The 15435-nt window shown below is 51.4% G+C and overlaps 1 protein-coding gene across 1 annotated transcript in view; it reads left to right on the forward strand.

Moving 5' to 3' along the window:
• Nucleotides 1-15435, forward strand: part of LOC147449795 (N-terminal nucleophile aminohydrolases (Ntn hydrolases) superfamily protein) — a 146176-nt gene that overhangs the window by 109984 nt on the left and 20757 nt on the right. Inside the window, exons 6-8 of the mRNA XM_086522150.1 lie at nucleotides 12166-12249; nucleotides 13569-13733; nucleotides 13841-14001. Of these exons, the coding sequence (XP_086378276.1) occupies nucleotides 12166-12249; nucleotides 13569-13733; nucleotides 13841-14001 (410 nt within the window). The remainder of the gene's footprint in view (nucleotides 1-12165; nucleotides 12250-13568; nucleotides 13734-13840; nucleotides 14002-15435) is intronic.

Below are 15435 nucleotides of genomic sequence, written 5' to 3' on the forward strand. Positions count from 1 at the left end.
TTGGGAACTATGAGGAGATGCTGTAGGTACTGAGGTACTGCTAAACTGTGAGGCTAACTGCTGGCTGGCTGCTGATTACTGATGGTGCTGATTGCTGATTACTGATGGTGTTGGCTGAGGCTGAACACTAATGGTACTCCGGCTGCTGGCTGGCTGCAAAATGCGAGTTCTGAGGCTGCCAGCACCAAGCGATGCTCTGCTAGTGGGTAGCTACTGAAAACGCAAGGTGCTGGGTGCTGAGGATTTGCAAACGTAGGGGCTTTTACTACATCACCTAAAAATATGGGGGTTTGGGTACATTCAGATGAGGGCTAATGAGGTGTACAGTGGGGGGAAGTAGACAATGGTGATCATCTCATGAGCTCAAAAAGAGAGAGAGAGAGAGAGAGAGAGAGAGAGAGAGAGAGAGAGAGATGAAATGTTATATTATACATCTTCAGAAGGCCAAAATGACCTATGAGACCAAACTGATACAATCCTTGTGGATCTAATCCTAAGACTAAAACTAAAAGACTCAAATCGTCAGCCTGAAAATCATCAGCATCATCATCATCCATGCGGGAGGATGCCCGGCATCGGGCATTGTCTGAGAAAGTATTGCATAAGTATTGCATCGGTGGCTGAAGAGCTTTGTCAATGTCGGCCTCTGTAAATAATCGTACTGGGCGTCTCCCATTTCGTGCTAGAATAGTCCTGATTCTTTGGTGGAGCCTCCGTCGATGTTGTGGTCGCCCCCGTAGACGTGGGTGTCTAGCTCTCCCGAGCTCAGTGGCTCTGTCCACTAATATACCTCTTGTAGAAGTGGGCTCTGAAGTCTGTGGCGAAGCATGCTCATCCGGCTGCTGAGTCCCTGCTCTAAAGAAGTCGGTGAACTCCCTCAGTGAATGTCTCCCACTACCTGGTCTCCTCAAGTGACTTTCCTTGTGTCTGCGTAGCTCTAGCAAAAACAACCCGAGGCATCTCTGATCCTGATATGTCATGACTCTAGCCAACGGTCCAAAGCGCTCTCTGATTAGACAGGATTAGACAATGAAAGCGGCCTCGTATCTCGTAGTATACCGGACAATGAAAAATGTGATATAACTCTTGTCTCTGGCTCTATATGACATAAGTGGCATATCCTGGCTTCTGTTGGTACTCTCCTAAATATGCCAGTCTCAATCTCTAGCTGATGTGATGATGTGCATATCTGACCAATAGCACATCGTATCCCATAGGATAAATGAGTGTCCATATAGCCCGGTCTGATCACATATCCATCCTCTGTTAGTTGGAGGAGATGCTCTCTATAGAAAGCCATCTTCGTGCCCAACTCTTGTACCGGCTGTATCCATGTGTTTCTGGTGTCTAGTTGAATTAAATCCTGACGTATAAGTCTAGTGGTCTCCATCCGTGTGAGAGAAAGGGAAGGTGCATCCAAGGAGTGCTAGAATGGAGGCAGTCTATCCATAATGAAGCCGTGTGACTGAAACCATGATGTCATCTGCCCATACCAACATGCTGTGTCCCCTTGTAGCGCTAGCTGTCGGGATGGCTCAAGTGCTAGCGGAGCATATCTGTCTTTAGGGAGGGTCCCATAAATTATGCATGGAGGAGACTGATTTAGTGAGGGCCTCAACTACGAGAGGAGGGGCAGCTAGCTCTACCCGAATAATCTCATGTGGCACCGAGGTCTTATCCCGAATCATCCAATAGATCATAGAGACTAGAGGCCTCCATACATCTCCATCCATCAGTGCTGCAAGATCTGCCCTGGTGGTCCAATGAGGGCCCCCAAATCTGAACCCCACAGAGCTGAAGCCATTAGAGTGTCAAAAAGCCACAGGTTTGTTCGAGGTTCCTGAAACTGAACCAGCGAACACATCTTCCCCAAAACTCTCAAGGCGGCATAAGCTCTCGTCAATCTAGTCTCTGCTGCTTTCCTCAATGAAAATGACGGTCCACTGAAGACTACCCCAAGATAGGTGTATGCCTTTGTATACTCCACCGTCTCCTGACCATATGTAAAAAGTAGGTGCTGACCTCCTGACCCACTGGTGTGGTGTTAAACACCATAACCTTGGTTTTCCCGAGGTTAACAGACAATGCACTATCGTGGGCAAATGTGTACAAAGCATCTAAATGACGCTGCATTCCCTCCGGGGAGTCGGAAATCAGCACAATATCATCAACATATAATAGTAGTGGGATCCATGTCTCTGCCAACTGTGTTCCTCTATCACCATCCCTCTCAATGTAGTCAGCAACCTCATCTACATATATGCCAAATAGTGTAGGAGATAGCGGCCAGCCCTGTTTCACCCCAATAGTGGAGTGAAACAAATCAAAATCCCCTCTGGAGTGCGTACATGCCCCACTACTGACCAGTGACTTGTATAGAGCCATGATCCCCCAAATCAACTCTTTTGGAACCCCCATCTCTTGCAGTCTGTGCATCAATCTAGCTCTGGGCACTGTATCGAGGCTTTGCGGAAGTCCACAAAGCAACAATAGAGCCGTCTTCCACGTGATCCCCCTCCTCAATAATAGCTGTGAGTGTCAAGATATGATCAAGAGTAGAGAAACCTCTCTTGAAAACTGCCTGTCCTGCTACCCGTACACCCTCTCTCTTTGCCCATCTACTCAACTGCTGCTCAAGGATGGATGCGTACAACCGTGCCAATGTGTGTCCGATCATGATAGTACGGTAGTTCCCAGGCTCCATAGGGTCCCTTGACTTGAAGATAGGTACAATCGTGGACAAACTCCAAGTATCAGGTAGGCCCTTGCACATGGCACGGTTGAACATCACTGCTAGAAGCTCTACAAGCAAATCTTTGGCATGTATAAAATGCTCTGCTTCTAGACCATCGTGCTCATATGCTCTCCTAGTCTGCATCTTGTCAATGGCTATCTTTACCACCTCGGCGGTAAAGAAAGCACATGTGTGTGGGCATGGCTCGGGCGGATCTAGAAGAGGTGGCTGCCTTGGGACGGTGTAGAGAGATGATGCATACTGGCCCCATACCTCCGTAGAAGTGATGACGGGGGGGGGGGGGGGGGTGCCCATGGAAGAGTCGCCATGCCTCGCCTGAATCCTGGCTTAAAAACAACTGATATAAATCCTGCTCTAGCCGAGCTAGAAACACCCTCTTCTTTCGTCGTACCAAACGCCGAGAAGCAATCCATGATTGCCTGTGAGTAATGACACCTAGAAGTACCTCCCTCTGAAGCCGGGCTCTCGTCTCTTGCACTCCTCATCATACTAGCTATTTTGGGGTGTGCTCCCAGCGCTGCCCAGGTTCAGTATGGGGGTATGCCTCTGCTGCTGCATCCGGTAGTGTCTGTCAATATATAAGTGAGCTCCCCTAAAGGTCTCCGCGGATCCTCTGTGCATAAGCGTCTGTAGATACCATCTATATAGACAGAATCAGTCTCTGAAGTAAAAGTGTATCGGGTATGCATAGGTATGTGTGCTAGTCGAGCTGTGCTGAACTGGAATGAGACGGTAAACGTGAGGAAAGCATGATCTACTGCTACCCCAATAGGCCTGGACCCGACTGTAAAGTCCTGAATGGAGGGTATAAAACCGGGCTGAGCCAAAACATAATCCACTGTGCTGGCCCCATGTCTATGAGGCAAGCAAGTGAACCCACTCGATGTTGTAAATCTCTGGAGGCCATTCAAGATGGCCAGTCCATGTGCAGTCTCCAAATTTGTCAGATATCCCCCATATCCAGTGTGCTCTTTATCCTGCGAACACCTGGCCAGTCCCATATCACTGACATCCATTCCTCTCAACATTTCCTCTGAGGTATCGTAGAAAGCTGTCTGAGATTGGCCGGTCCTGACATTGACGTCTTCCAAATGAATGACATCTCCATCCCTAGAGAAACCCATATGTCCTCATCCAATATCATGTAGGGTGACTCCCCCTTGGGCGATGCATAATGAGATGGTGCTGGGGGAAAAATAGCATATTGCAATGTAGAGTGGTCTCCCTGTCTTCGCTCTCACTCTGACCCACATACATATGGCCTCCTCATCCCTCCGAACCATACGAATGAGGGGTTGCAACTCCTCCCTGAATAGGACTGCCACACCTCTTGATCCTCATCCTCTATGCGTTGATCTCACTTCTTGCCTACAAGTAGTCTCCCAATGGTATCCAGTCACTCTAGGTAATGTGCCGCCAGGAGTCTGATGCGTTTCCAAGTAAAAAGTAATGTCTCTTCCCTTAAAGCTATCCTCAAATGCGCCTAAATCTGGCTTCATTGATCCGTTACAATTCCATGCTGCCATTTTAAGGTTGGTCCCATAGGTCTCACACAGTTATGCGGTGCGTTTTTCCAACACCGCTACTCTCCCTCGCCCTTTCTCCCTCGCCGCCTTAATCTCTGGCATCAGTTCTTGCATGTGTGCTACCCGTGTTAAGAGTGCGGTCATCACCCAAAAATATCCCAGTTTGCTTGAGTGTTGGTCTCTTCTTCAAGAATTCCTTCCTAGCTTCCAGTGTAGGGAAACGTATAATGAGTGCTCTTTCCTTGGGCCTTCCTTTCTCATCACTTCCCTTCTTGCCAACTCTCCAAGCACCTGTGTGTGTTGATTCAGAAATACCTATGCGCTTCAAGAGCTCTTTTTTTTTTTCCGAGAAAAAGATCCTTCTATTAGTTAATGAAAACTGCCCATAGGGCTACATCCACCTCTGCTAGAGAGGGCTACAACAAGCATGATGGGGAGACTCTCCCAATGAAAAAACAGCATATATACAATGGGGCTAACTCAAGAGATGGGAGGAGGGAAGAGCCACACAGGTGGACAGTAGTGCCATCTGAGCACCCCCTGGACCATGGTGTAGAAAGGCCAAGGGCGCCAGAGTCGAAGGAAAGCCTCGCGGCGCTCCCGCATGCGGTCGGAGCTGCCCTGTAGTCCCTCAAGCTGTCCTCTGAAAGTATGGATCAGCTCTAGCCAAAAGTCACGAACAGTCTCTGCTGGTGGCACAGGGCGAGCCTCAAAGATGTGGAAACAACGGGCCCGCCAGATGAACCAGAGAGCTAGGCCGCTGATGAGCTCCCAGCACTCCTCTCTCTCACTGCACCACTCCTGTGGAGTAAGGTCTATAGCAGGCTGGAGTGTAGGTCGCCCCCCCTGTATCACTATCATCCTGCTGGTGGAAGATAGCTCAAACTGTAGTGCCGGGCCCGTGAGGGTGGACCAAGCCGCTGCCCCCCAAGTGTACTGTCGAGCCGTGGAGAGGGCAGGCATCAGCCGAAGAACTCGTAGCCACACCTGCTGGGCCGAGGGACAGTCCCGAAGACAGTGTCGCTGACTCTCCACCAACTGGTCACAGGCTGTACATGCGGCCGAGAGACCACTATGCACAAGCCAGCTCCCTACTGCTGTGGCTCTGTGTGCAACCAACCACTGGAACAAAGTTGCGCGCCTCGGCTGTCTGGAGTCCCACAGCCTCTGCCAAAAAGCTGCCAAGAACTCAACTGTGAGACCCTCCTCCTGCCAATGCCGTGCTGCAGCGGGGCGGGCCTCTCTCTGCGCTGCAAGTATATGACGTCCAAGCCGAACAGTGTACTGAAAGAAAGGGACTCCTGGGCGGTCTGCAGAAGAGAAGGGGTCCCTCCAAAGCCACTCACCAGGATCCCACTGTACTCGTGCCAGTGGATAGCACTCCCAAGCCCATAGCCTCCAGTGTCCTGTCTCGAGAGCTGCTGGGTCAGGGTCTATGACGCAAGTCCTCCCACAGATGCCCACAACTCGGATCCTCTGGAAACAGCACTCTGCTACCTGCGGGGCCTCTACTGTAACTCGCTGTAATCGTCCCCCACCCTGAAGCTCAAAGAACAGGGTTGGGACAGTCTCTGAACAAGCCTTGACTGAGATGAGAACCTCCGGTCGTGTGAAGGCTCCCATCCATCGGGGTGCTACTCGCTCGAGAGGCGTGAGCCACTCAGCTGGAACTGACTCTGAGATGTCCTGACACATGCTCTGAACCCCTCTCATGCCCTGTAGCTGGACACCCTGCACCTCCTCTGACAAACCTGTGAACTCTAGCCAGTCACCTAGAGAGCGCGCTGGACCTGCTGCCATGGGACCCCAAGAAACATGAGGCCTACTCCCAACCAAGTGGCCTCTCTGAGTGCTAACCATGGGGTTCCAGACGAGGGGCTGTCGTAGGCGCTCCTCCGTGCATGTCGGCTGTCTTTGCTCTAGGCCACGCCGTAAGAGCTCCCAAGAGCGAAGCAAACTCACAGCGAATCGGTCCTCTAGTCTCCTGCTCAAACCAACTCGGCGCAACTCTATAAAGATCCATCTGGTCGAAGGTTGCCAAGGGCCTCCTGACTGAGGCACCCTGGCACGAAGCCTCTGCAGCAAGAACTCTTTCCAGGGCTCCTCGCCTGGAAGAAGTCCTCTGACGACGAACTTCCCAAGAAGGGCTCTGCTCTGCTGTGCTGGATCAATGATCCCAAGCCCTCCCTGAGAACAAGGGAGTGTGATGACCGACCAAGCCACCTTGGCTCGGGCAACCTGAGTGTCGCGACCTGACCAAAGGAAGTTCCTGATCAGCCTCTCTACCTGGCTGATACAAGAACTCGAGAAGATCCAGCAAGAAGTGATGTACCACATAGTTGCCAACAACACCTAGTTGGCAACTACTACTCTACCAGCCAGCGAAAGTCGTGTTGAGCTCCAGTGTAACAGCTTTCTCCTGATGGACAAGAGAAGAGGAGCAATCTGCTGCTCGGGGGACAAATCCAAACAAACCTGACAACCCAAGTATCGAACTGCAGTCCCTGGAGGAATCCACCTGAAACCCTCTCCTGGCATCCACTCTGGCACAGGAGCACTGCCAACCGAGAAAGCCACTGTCTTTCTCCAGTTGATCAGTGCGCTCGATGCACAGCAGAAGGTCTCTAGAGCCTGCCCACACCTGTGTAAATTGGCCTCCTGGCTCTCTAAGTACAAGGCTGAGTCGTCGGCAAACTCAGCGTCCAGAAGCTCATCTCCCCGTATAGGGAGTGCTAAGCCCATCAAACCAACCTGCTGTGACACCAAAAATTTGCTCATCGCCTCCGCATAGAACAGAAAGAGAAAGGGGGCAAGAGGACAACCCTGTCTGACCGATCGTGTGAGCATGAAGCGCTCACCTCTACCTCCTGCCAAAAGCACCTAACTGTGAGCGTGTCTGTACAAAGCTGACACCCCTCTGATCCAAGCATCTGAAAAGCCCATCCTGCGAAGCATGCCCTCTAGAAAGTCCCAGTCAACTCTGTCGTATGCCTTCTCAAAATCGAGAAGAAGAATCACAAGGTCCTCCCCACGGAGACGTGCCATGGCAGAAGCCTCCCAGAAAGTGAAGATGTTGTCAAGGATACTGCGCTCCTTGACAAAACCTGTCTGAGTCCCATGTATAAGGCTCTCCAAAAGTGGCTGAATCCTCAAACTTAAAGCCTTGGCAAGAATTTCGTAGGCTGAGTTGAGGATGGTGATGAGGCGCCACTGTCGAATCTCATCCAAGGAGCCACCCTCCTTTGGAATGAGGTAAATCAGGCCCTCACTCATGCTATCCAGCATCACTCCTTTGTGCAGAATGTACTGAAAGGCACTACAGAGATCTGGGCCAAGCAAGTCCCAGTACTCCAAGAAGAAGCTGGGAGTCAGCCCATCCTCACCTGGACAGCTACCACGAGGAAGGGCCCTAAGAGCCGTGTGCAGCTCCTCAAGCTGAAGAGGTATCTCCAGCCTCTGGCGCATCGCCTCAGTCACAAGACAAGGCATCTGCGCCCAAACCTGCTCCCTGCATGCATCCTGTCTCTCTGACTGGGGCTCAGCTGACAGTAGCTCACGGTAAAAGTCAGTAGCAAGTGCACGCATATCCTCAGGCTCACAAGCAACTGACCCATCGGGTCTCCTCAGCTGATTGACCTTGGCATGCGAGTGCCGAGGTCCTACTGTCTCAAAAAAAGCACCTTTCACTCTGTCACCTACCTGAGTCCACTGAGATGTCTGTCGGTGAAAGGCAAACTCATGGCGCCTCTCCTCTGTGCAAGCAAGCCCCTGTCGAGCCTGCTGTAACTGCTCCTCCAACCATGGACTGTCTGGATGCTGCTCCTGCATCCTCTGTAGTGAAGCAATGCCTCGTCTGAGACGCTGCTCCACCTCTCTCGCTGCAGCCCGTCGAGCCAAAGACTCCTGGAGAAAAAAGTGGCTAAGCTGAGCTAGGCCTAAGGCCACTCTGTCTGTCGGTAGAGCCTGGCTGTCCATGCCCTCTGTCCAAAGAGCCTCTACCCTCTCTCTGAGTGCTGTGTCCAACAAGACCCGCTCTGGGATGCGAAGCATCGTGCTCCCACTCCTCTGCCTGTCTGCCACTGTGAGGATCACTGGTGCATGGTCCGAGAAGGATGTCCCTGCCAGGATGCCCACTGATCCCCCCAAGTCACTGAAGTGGTCACTAGTGTAGAAGCGATCTATCCGCGATAGATTCACTCCTCCCACTCTGCGGTCTGATCTAGAGAAGGCAAGACTCTCTGGAGGCGTCACAAAGCCAGAATGCTGCGATGTATCCGAGACCCTCAAAGTCATACACAACCTCTCCCAAGCTGCTAACTCGACTCCATGCACAGTAGCATGGCTGCCTCCGATCCTGTCACAGGGGTCCTCCAACATGTTGAAGTCCCCTCCTACACACCAATGGTCAACCTGTGGCAAAGACTCAACAATCTGTGACCAAAACTCTGCACGAGCACTCGCCACATTGGGCGCATAGATGTTCAGGAAGCCCACAAGGCCACCCTGAACCTGCACAGTAATCCACTGAGCCCTGCCTGGCACAATAATCCCTCTGCCCACAATGGCCTGCTGCAATGAGTCCGCAATAGTCATACATACCCCACCCTGGATGCCTCCAGGTCCAAAAGCAGCTGACCAAAAGGTATCATAACGTCCACGCAAAATCTGACCACATCGCCGAATGCGGCTCTCAGACAAATGGTGCTCCTGAAGCATAAGGAGATCAATCTCTCCTCCCACAAGGCAACGCTGAAGCTCCTGACGCAATCGGCCCCGTTGTCGCTGAAACTGGGGCCCACCTAATCCTTGCACGTTCCACGAGACGATCCTCATGGGGAGCGAGAGAGAACAGATGCTGCCGCAGCAGCAAGACAGGCTATCTTCGAGGCAGGCTTGGATGGGGAGTAATCCGCATCCGAGCGTCCTCTAGATAGGCGAGTCTGTAGTGAGTGCCTGGCCCAAGCCCAAGCAGAGCGAGCCGTGCGTAAAGCAACCTCCTCTGTCCAGGAGTCCTCATGTATGTATACATAGCAAGGCAAACACTTTGTATCAGCAAAAAAGTACACCACAATGTGCCTACATCCTGTTGAGTCTGGGGGTGTCACCGCAAAGTTGGCCAGTGGCCACAAAGTCTGCAGCAAATCTGTAACTCCAGGTTCTCCCATGTGGTGAGAGAACTCGAGAGCCTGTGTATGCAACCATCCCACCACTGAGTCGAGGGACCACTCTGTCTCGGTCCTACCACAAAGGGGAAAGGAGAAACCAACTGCTGAGTCCAAGGCCTCTGTCCCCCTAGCGGCGAGGAACAGAGCGTGGACCCTAAAGCAGGCTGCCTCGTGGTCTGCTGCAGAATCGCCGAGAAAGCGAGTGAATCCGTAATCGAAGAAGTCCCAGCGGCGTCGGAGGTCAATGCTCGTCAGACCACGAGGGATAGCTGCAAGGGAAGATGTCTGAATCTGCAAAGGGGGCCGCAAGAAGGGCTGGCCCTCTCTCGCTAGGCGACTCGTGGCAAAAGCGCTGCCAAGAGATCTCCTAGCCGCCGGCGAGGGACCAGTCTCCTGAGTCGATTGTGGTACTGATGCAGGGGGAGGGGGAGAAGGAGCTGGGGGGGGGGGGGGGGGGGGGGGGGGGGGGGGGGGGAGGAGAAGAGAAGCGGGGCGGGGCGAGGTGAGGAGTGGGCGGGAGCAAAGGGCGGGGGAGGGGATGAGGAGGAAGAGGGGAAATCTGAAGGTGGGGGGTCTGGCGAGGGTGAAGCGGAAGAGGAGGTTGGCGTAGGGGGCTCCTCCTGCTCAAGAGGACCAAAGCGGTTCCCCGTGGGAACCCACTGCTGCTGAGTAGGCACATGAGGGCCACTCTGAGTGCCAGGTTGTCGTTGTGGCCCCTGGCGTTGACGGCCACGGGCCTTCTGCCACCCCTCCTCCGCTGGAGCCCCAGGCTCGGAGGGTGGCTCAGAATCTGTGCGTTGTGTCATTGGCTGAGGCTGCGGCCCAGCCTTGGCAGGCTGGGGCTGAGGCTGAGGTGCAGGTCGAGGCCTCCTCCGTGGACAGGCCTTCGCTAGGTGGCCCATCTGTCTACAAATGAAGCACTGGTTCGGGAGACCTGAGTACTCCACACTCTGCCTAAACCAACCCCCACTCACTCGAGGCAGAAGGATGACCTTCGGGAGCATGTGGGTATCTCTGACCAAAACTCGAATTGAAGGGATGCCGGCCGCCTTGGCAGCTACTGATGCTGCCGTACGAGGTGTCTCCAGAAGAGTCCCGAACTGAAGGGATGCCGGCCGTACGAGGTGTCTCCAGAACAGTCCCGAACTGAAGGGATGCCGGCCGCCTAGGCAGCTACTGATGCTGCCGTACGAGGTGTCTCCAGAACAGTCCCGAACTGAAGGGATGCCGGCCGCCTTGGCAGCTACTGATGCTGCCGTACGAGGTGTCCCCAGAACAGTCCCGAACTGAAGGGATGCCGGCCGCCTTGGCAGCTACTGATGCTGCCGTACGAGGTGTCTCCAGAACAGTGGAGTCATAGCTATGACCTTGGAGGCCATCTCGGAAGTCTCGAACTCGATTTGGTAGTACCCCCGTCCAAGGATCTGGACATCCAAAATCTTGCCCACCTCTGCGAGAAGGCGGGCCTGTAGAAGGTCTCGCAGCTCTCCTCTGCTAGGACGGGTGCCGAGAACCTTGCAGATGACAGAAGTCGCCTGCAAGCGCTCTACCTCTGCGGCAAGGCTCGCTTGCTCTGTCGGCGAAAGAGCAAGTCGAATGGTGGGCTCAGCGGGGTCGGGCGAGGGGGCTTCAGGCGAGTCGCTCTGTGGCGGAGCTGGAGCCTCCATCTGTGTCTACTGCTGAGTCGAAGAAGCGGACGGAGAAGAACAATCTGCAGCCGAGAACGCCGAACACTTGTCTGAAGAGAAGGTGTTGCAGAGCCAAGCGCAGAAAACCCTTCGGAGATAATGCGGACAAAGAAAAAAGGGGGGGGGGATGGAGGGAAGGAAAAGGAGGCGAGCACGGGTACAGAAGGCTGCGGGGGGCGGGGGGGGGGGGGGGGGGGGGGGGGGGGAAACAGCCAAGGAGTGGGGGGGGCAGCGGGAGGGCTAGGGGGGGAGGGCGGCGGGCAGCGGGAGGGCTAGGGGGGGAGGGCGGCGGGCAGCAGGGGGCAGGAGGAGGCGGGCTTGGCAGGGTGGGGGAAACAGCGCGAAGGCGGGAGGAGGGAGGGGGTGCAACGCGAGGGCGAGGGGGGGGGGGGCAGCGCTGGGGGTGGCTGAGGGCAGCGCGAGGGTTAGAAGGAGAAGGGGGGTGAGGGGGAGCGATGGCGCAAGGGGGGGGGGGGGGGGGGGGGGGCAGCGCTGGGGGTGGCTGAGGGCAGCGCGAGGGTTAGAAGGAGAAGGGGGGTGAGGGGGAGCGATGGCGCAAGGGGGGGGGGGGGGGGGGGGGCGTGCAGCAGCAGCGAGCTAGGAAGCTATTGTTTTCCGCTTCAAGAGCTCTTGCACTTCTTCTTCTACTTTTTCATTTTCTTTGAGACCTGCAACACGCACATCAAGGGCTCTAGTCTCTCTTTTTTGCTCCTCCTCAGTTGTCATATTGATGATAGTCGATGTCGGTGTTGCTTCAGGCATCTTATGTTTTCCTTTCTTTGCGTCCCCGATCCACTTTTCAGCTTTATCAACCTTCTCTTATGTTTTGAATAGGTGCTCCGCCCACGAAGAGGTTGTTCGTGCCTTTTTCTCTTCCTCTTCTTGCAGAGTTTTCACCTGCTCCTTAATGCGAGAGAGAGAGAGAGAGAGAGAGAGAGAGAGAGAGAGAGAGAGGTCTTCAAGGGGCAGAGCACTTTTGTTCTCATGAATAACATTGTTTAGCTTGCTCAAGCTTAATGTTCACGGCGCAGGATACATGGCTGGTTACGGAGAGGACTTACCGGCAATGGCTAAGATACAAGGAGATGCTTGAACAGGCTGATTCTCTTACTCTTGTAAGGTTATGATTTTTTTTTTGTACTGTTGGTCTGATGCTAGGCCTTCTACAAGAAACAGAAAATAAGGTGCACTGTATATAGAATTCATTGAATTTGTTTGCCTGTGGATGTTATGTGGGTTTGGCTTTTTAAAGGTAAGACTGTATATTAGTGTTTTGGGTGAGCGAAATAATCCTTGTACAAGGTAAGAGGGCATGGGGAGACTTCTTCTATATGCCTTAGTAGAATACAACAATGGGCTGAGAGGGCTACATCAAACAATGGAAGGCGGGAAGAGTCACATGGATGGCCTGTATTTTGCTACCTACAGGGCCAATGGTGTGGGCCAGCTTTGCCTGAAGTAATCTGATGGTGTCATTGGGAGTATCAAAGCAGTGAACCCTCCATACGGACTGCATAGTAAGGCTGGTGATAAGCTCCCAGTGCACTTCCCGTTCTCTCCTCCACTGCAGTTTATCATTCCAGATACACGGCATACGTATTACTGCAATTGGGTGCCTGTGAGAACCCCCTGGTGGGAGCTGACCAACCAGCCTGAATACACAGTTCATATGCAAGTCCCGTGCACGCTGATGTGTGAGAAGTTTGGGACCCGGGTCAAGCTTTTTCAACCTCTGGTGGTGGCACGACTTGAGACAAGGAACCTTCGAAAGTAAGCAGCGTATACACAAGGCCGTCGTTCTTCATACATGGAAGGCCTGCTGGCTTAGTCAAGATGGAGACCCTATCCACTAATAGTTATTTCTCAAGATATTTAGAGCGAGTATGTTTTGTGTCTTCCTCGCGTTGTTTAAGGATGCCCCCACCACTTGGGGACAGATTAACATGTGTAATTTAAAATGCATTATGCTGTTGCATAAAAAAGGAAAACATGTAAACACACCGAGATTCTTAATTGGTAATTGCTAAGGACTCAGCTTGTAGCCATCAACGTATGCATCAGGTTCTTAAGGGTTGCAACCATTTCTTTCGAATGACAGCCTGTGCTGTGGGATAAAAAATGATCATGTGTATTATTGTCAAACCTGGCAGAGCTTGTGTGTTCTCAAACAATGGCAATGTCTTCCTATCATCATTGTTATTATTATCGTCTGCACTTGTACAAATGAGTCTACGGATACCATTCATTTAGATGAAGAAAGCCCTGCATTTGATAGCATTTTTGATAGGTGTGATTTTGAAGAAGATGACTGTTCCAAGCTCATTTAATCGGATTTAATTTGTCAAATGATGTCTTTAAAGATAAAATACATATGAAAAGATTCTTCTATAACATTTGTACTTTCCACCGAGGGTGTTTCTTTGTGGTCTATTAGTCAAAAGCTCCCAGCAGAAGTACTGAGTGCGCGTTGAGTAAGGATGCAGCTTGCATGCTTCCATCTGTTGGCTGTGAAGGAGTCATGGATACTGTTGGCGCAGTTTGTGTTGATTCACATGGAAATATTACGGTGGGCTCATCGAGTGGAGGAATAGCAATGAAGGTTTGGATCCTGAAGTTGGGTTTCAAGTCCATGGAGATCTGTTGTTATGTTGGTGTGTAACTCTAGGCTTTCTTCTTTCAAAGAGATTGTGCTGATTTCTGCTGCAGGTCAGAGGACGCATAGGAGTTGCAGCCACTTATGGGGCTGGGTGCTGGGCTTCATCCCATGAAACACGGGGTGGATCTACCGTAGGTTGTTGTGTGACTGGTGCAGGGGAGCACTTGATGAAGGGGCTGGTTGCATATGAATGTTGTTTGTCCGTTTCCAGGTAAGATAATGCTGCCGGGGGATTTTCCTTAAAAAGTGTAGGTGTATGATGCGAGTTCATCAGAAGGGGTATATTAAACTAACAAAAGTTACAGAATTACAAATACAAGAGGGATTTTTATAACCAATTTGGAAAAAAATGTGAGGTTTATAAATAAAAAGAAGAAAAGAAATGTATATCTATATAATATCTATATCTCCTAATGGCTTCCCAAAAAAAATAAAAAAATAGTACATATTGCAAGCAAACTCTAAAGAGAAGAAAACGCTGAAGGAAAGGTAAAGAAAAAGAAGAATACAAATGCAAAATGACACACATTGCATGCATGCTGGACCAACTTTTACATAGACATGCAAATTTTTTTATTTTCAAAACTCACCCTTCACTTATGCGTTTGAGATGTTTTGAAAGTGTCACAAAAACAGAAGTGTGTTCTTAAAACTTTAAAATTATTTACTATTTTTCGTAGGATTGTGCACAACACAAAATTGAGAAAACAATGCAAAAAATCGACACAGCACTAGGGACTAGAAGATAGGTTGGTCCCTCCCCCCCGAAGGAGATTTGTATTACTTTTTGAACCAATACAAGCACGTGAACCCGAAATAGAATTCACTATTCATGTTCCAAATACTTTTTTGATGCATAAAGATGCATGATTTCATAAGCCTATTGGCTGAAATTCATCAACTTGTAGCCGAAAACGGCTATGTTTGTTTGTACTCGGATTTTCTGCGCGGGAGAAGCTTCTATTGATATCTGCCCACGTGAGGGATGCCCACACGAGTTCTCCTTGACTGAAATCTGCTTTTGGATTGCGTCAGAGTGCTGAAATTTCTCGTGGGTAGCCGGTACTGCGCTTGTCTGAGTGCGCCTATTCCCCACAGGGACGCGCACAAGCTCTATGGGGCAAGCTGTGTAGGCTCTCCGCTGCTCTCACAAGAGCTCTGAGCAAGAGATAGCTAATGAGAGAGAAAGAGCTGAACTGAGCACGGAGAGAGAGAGGGGGCTGAACTAAGTACTGAGAGAGAGAGAGAGAGAGAGAGAGAGAGAGAGAGAGAGAGCTCTATGTGTGTGGAAACAGTTGCAAAATCCCCAATCTGGTAGCGGTACATCCTCTTATAGCCTAGCGTGTGAAATGTTGGCCATCTGGCACTGCATGACCGAGAGAGAGAGTGCTCGCAAACTTTCTACGTTGCTCTTACAATTTTTTCTCAGGCTATGCTTAAGTTTTTTAAAGTTTATTTTATCTAGCCACGTTCAAATTTACCCGGTTGCTTATTTTTTCTTAAAAAACGTACGTTAATTTTCTATTTTCTGGCCAATCTGGGGCATTTATAACCCATTCGATTTTATGTTTCTTCCGATTCAACCCGTCAACTCCCGTCCGGTCGTATTTCACTATGTCGAGCTGGTCACTTCTTGGACGGCCAC

This window comes from Adiantum capillus-veneris, chromosome 10 (genome assembly GCF_014529385.1).
Source record: "Adiantum capillus-veneris isolate H3 chromosome 10, ASM1452938v2, whole genome shotgun sequence".
NCBI classification, from domain to species: Eukaryota; Viridiplantae; Streptophyta; class Polypodiopsida; order Polypodiales; family Pteridaceae; genus Adiantum; species Adiantum capillus-veneris.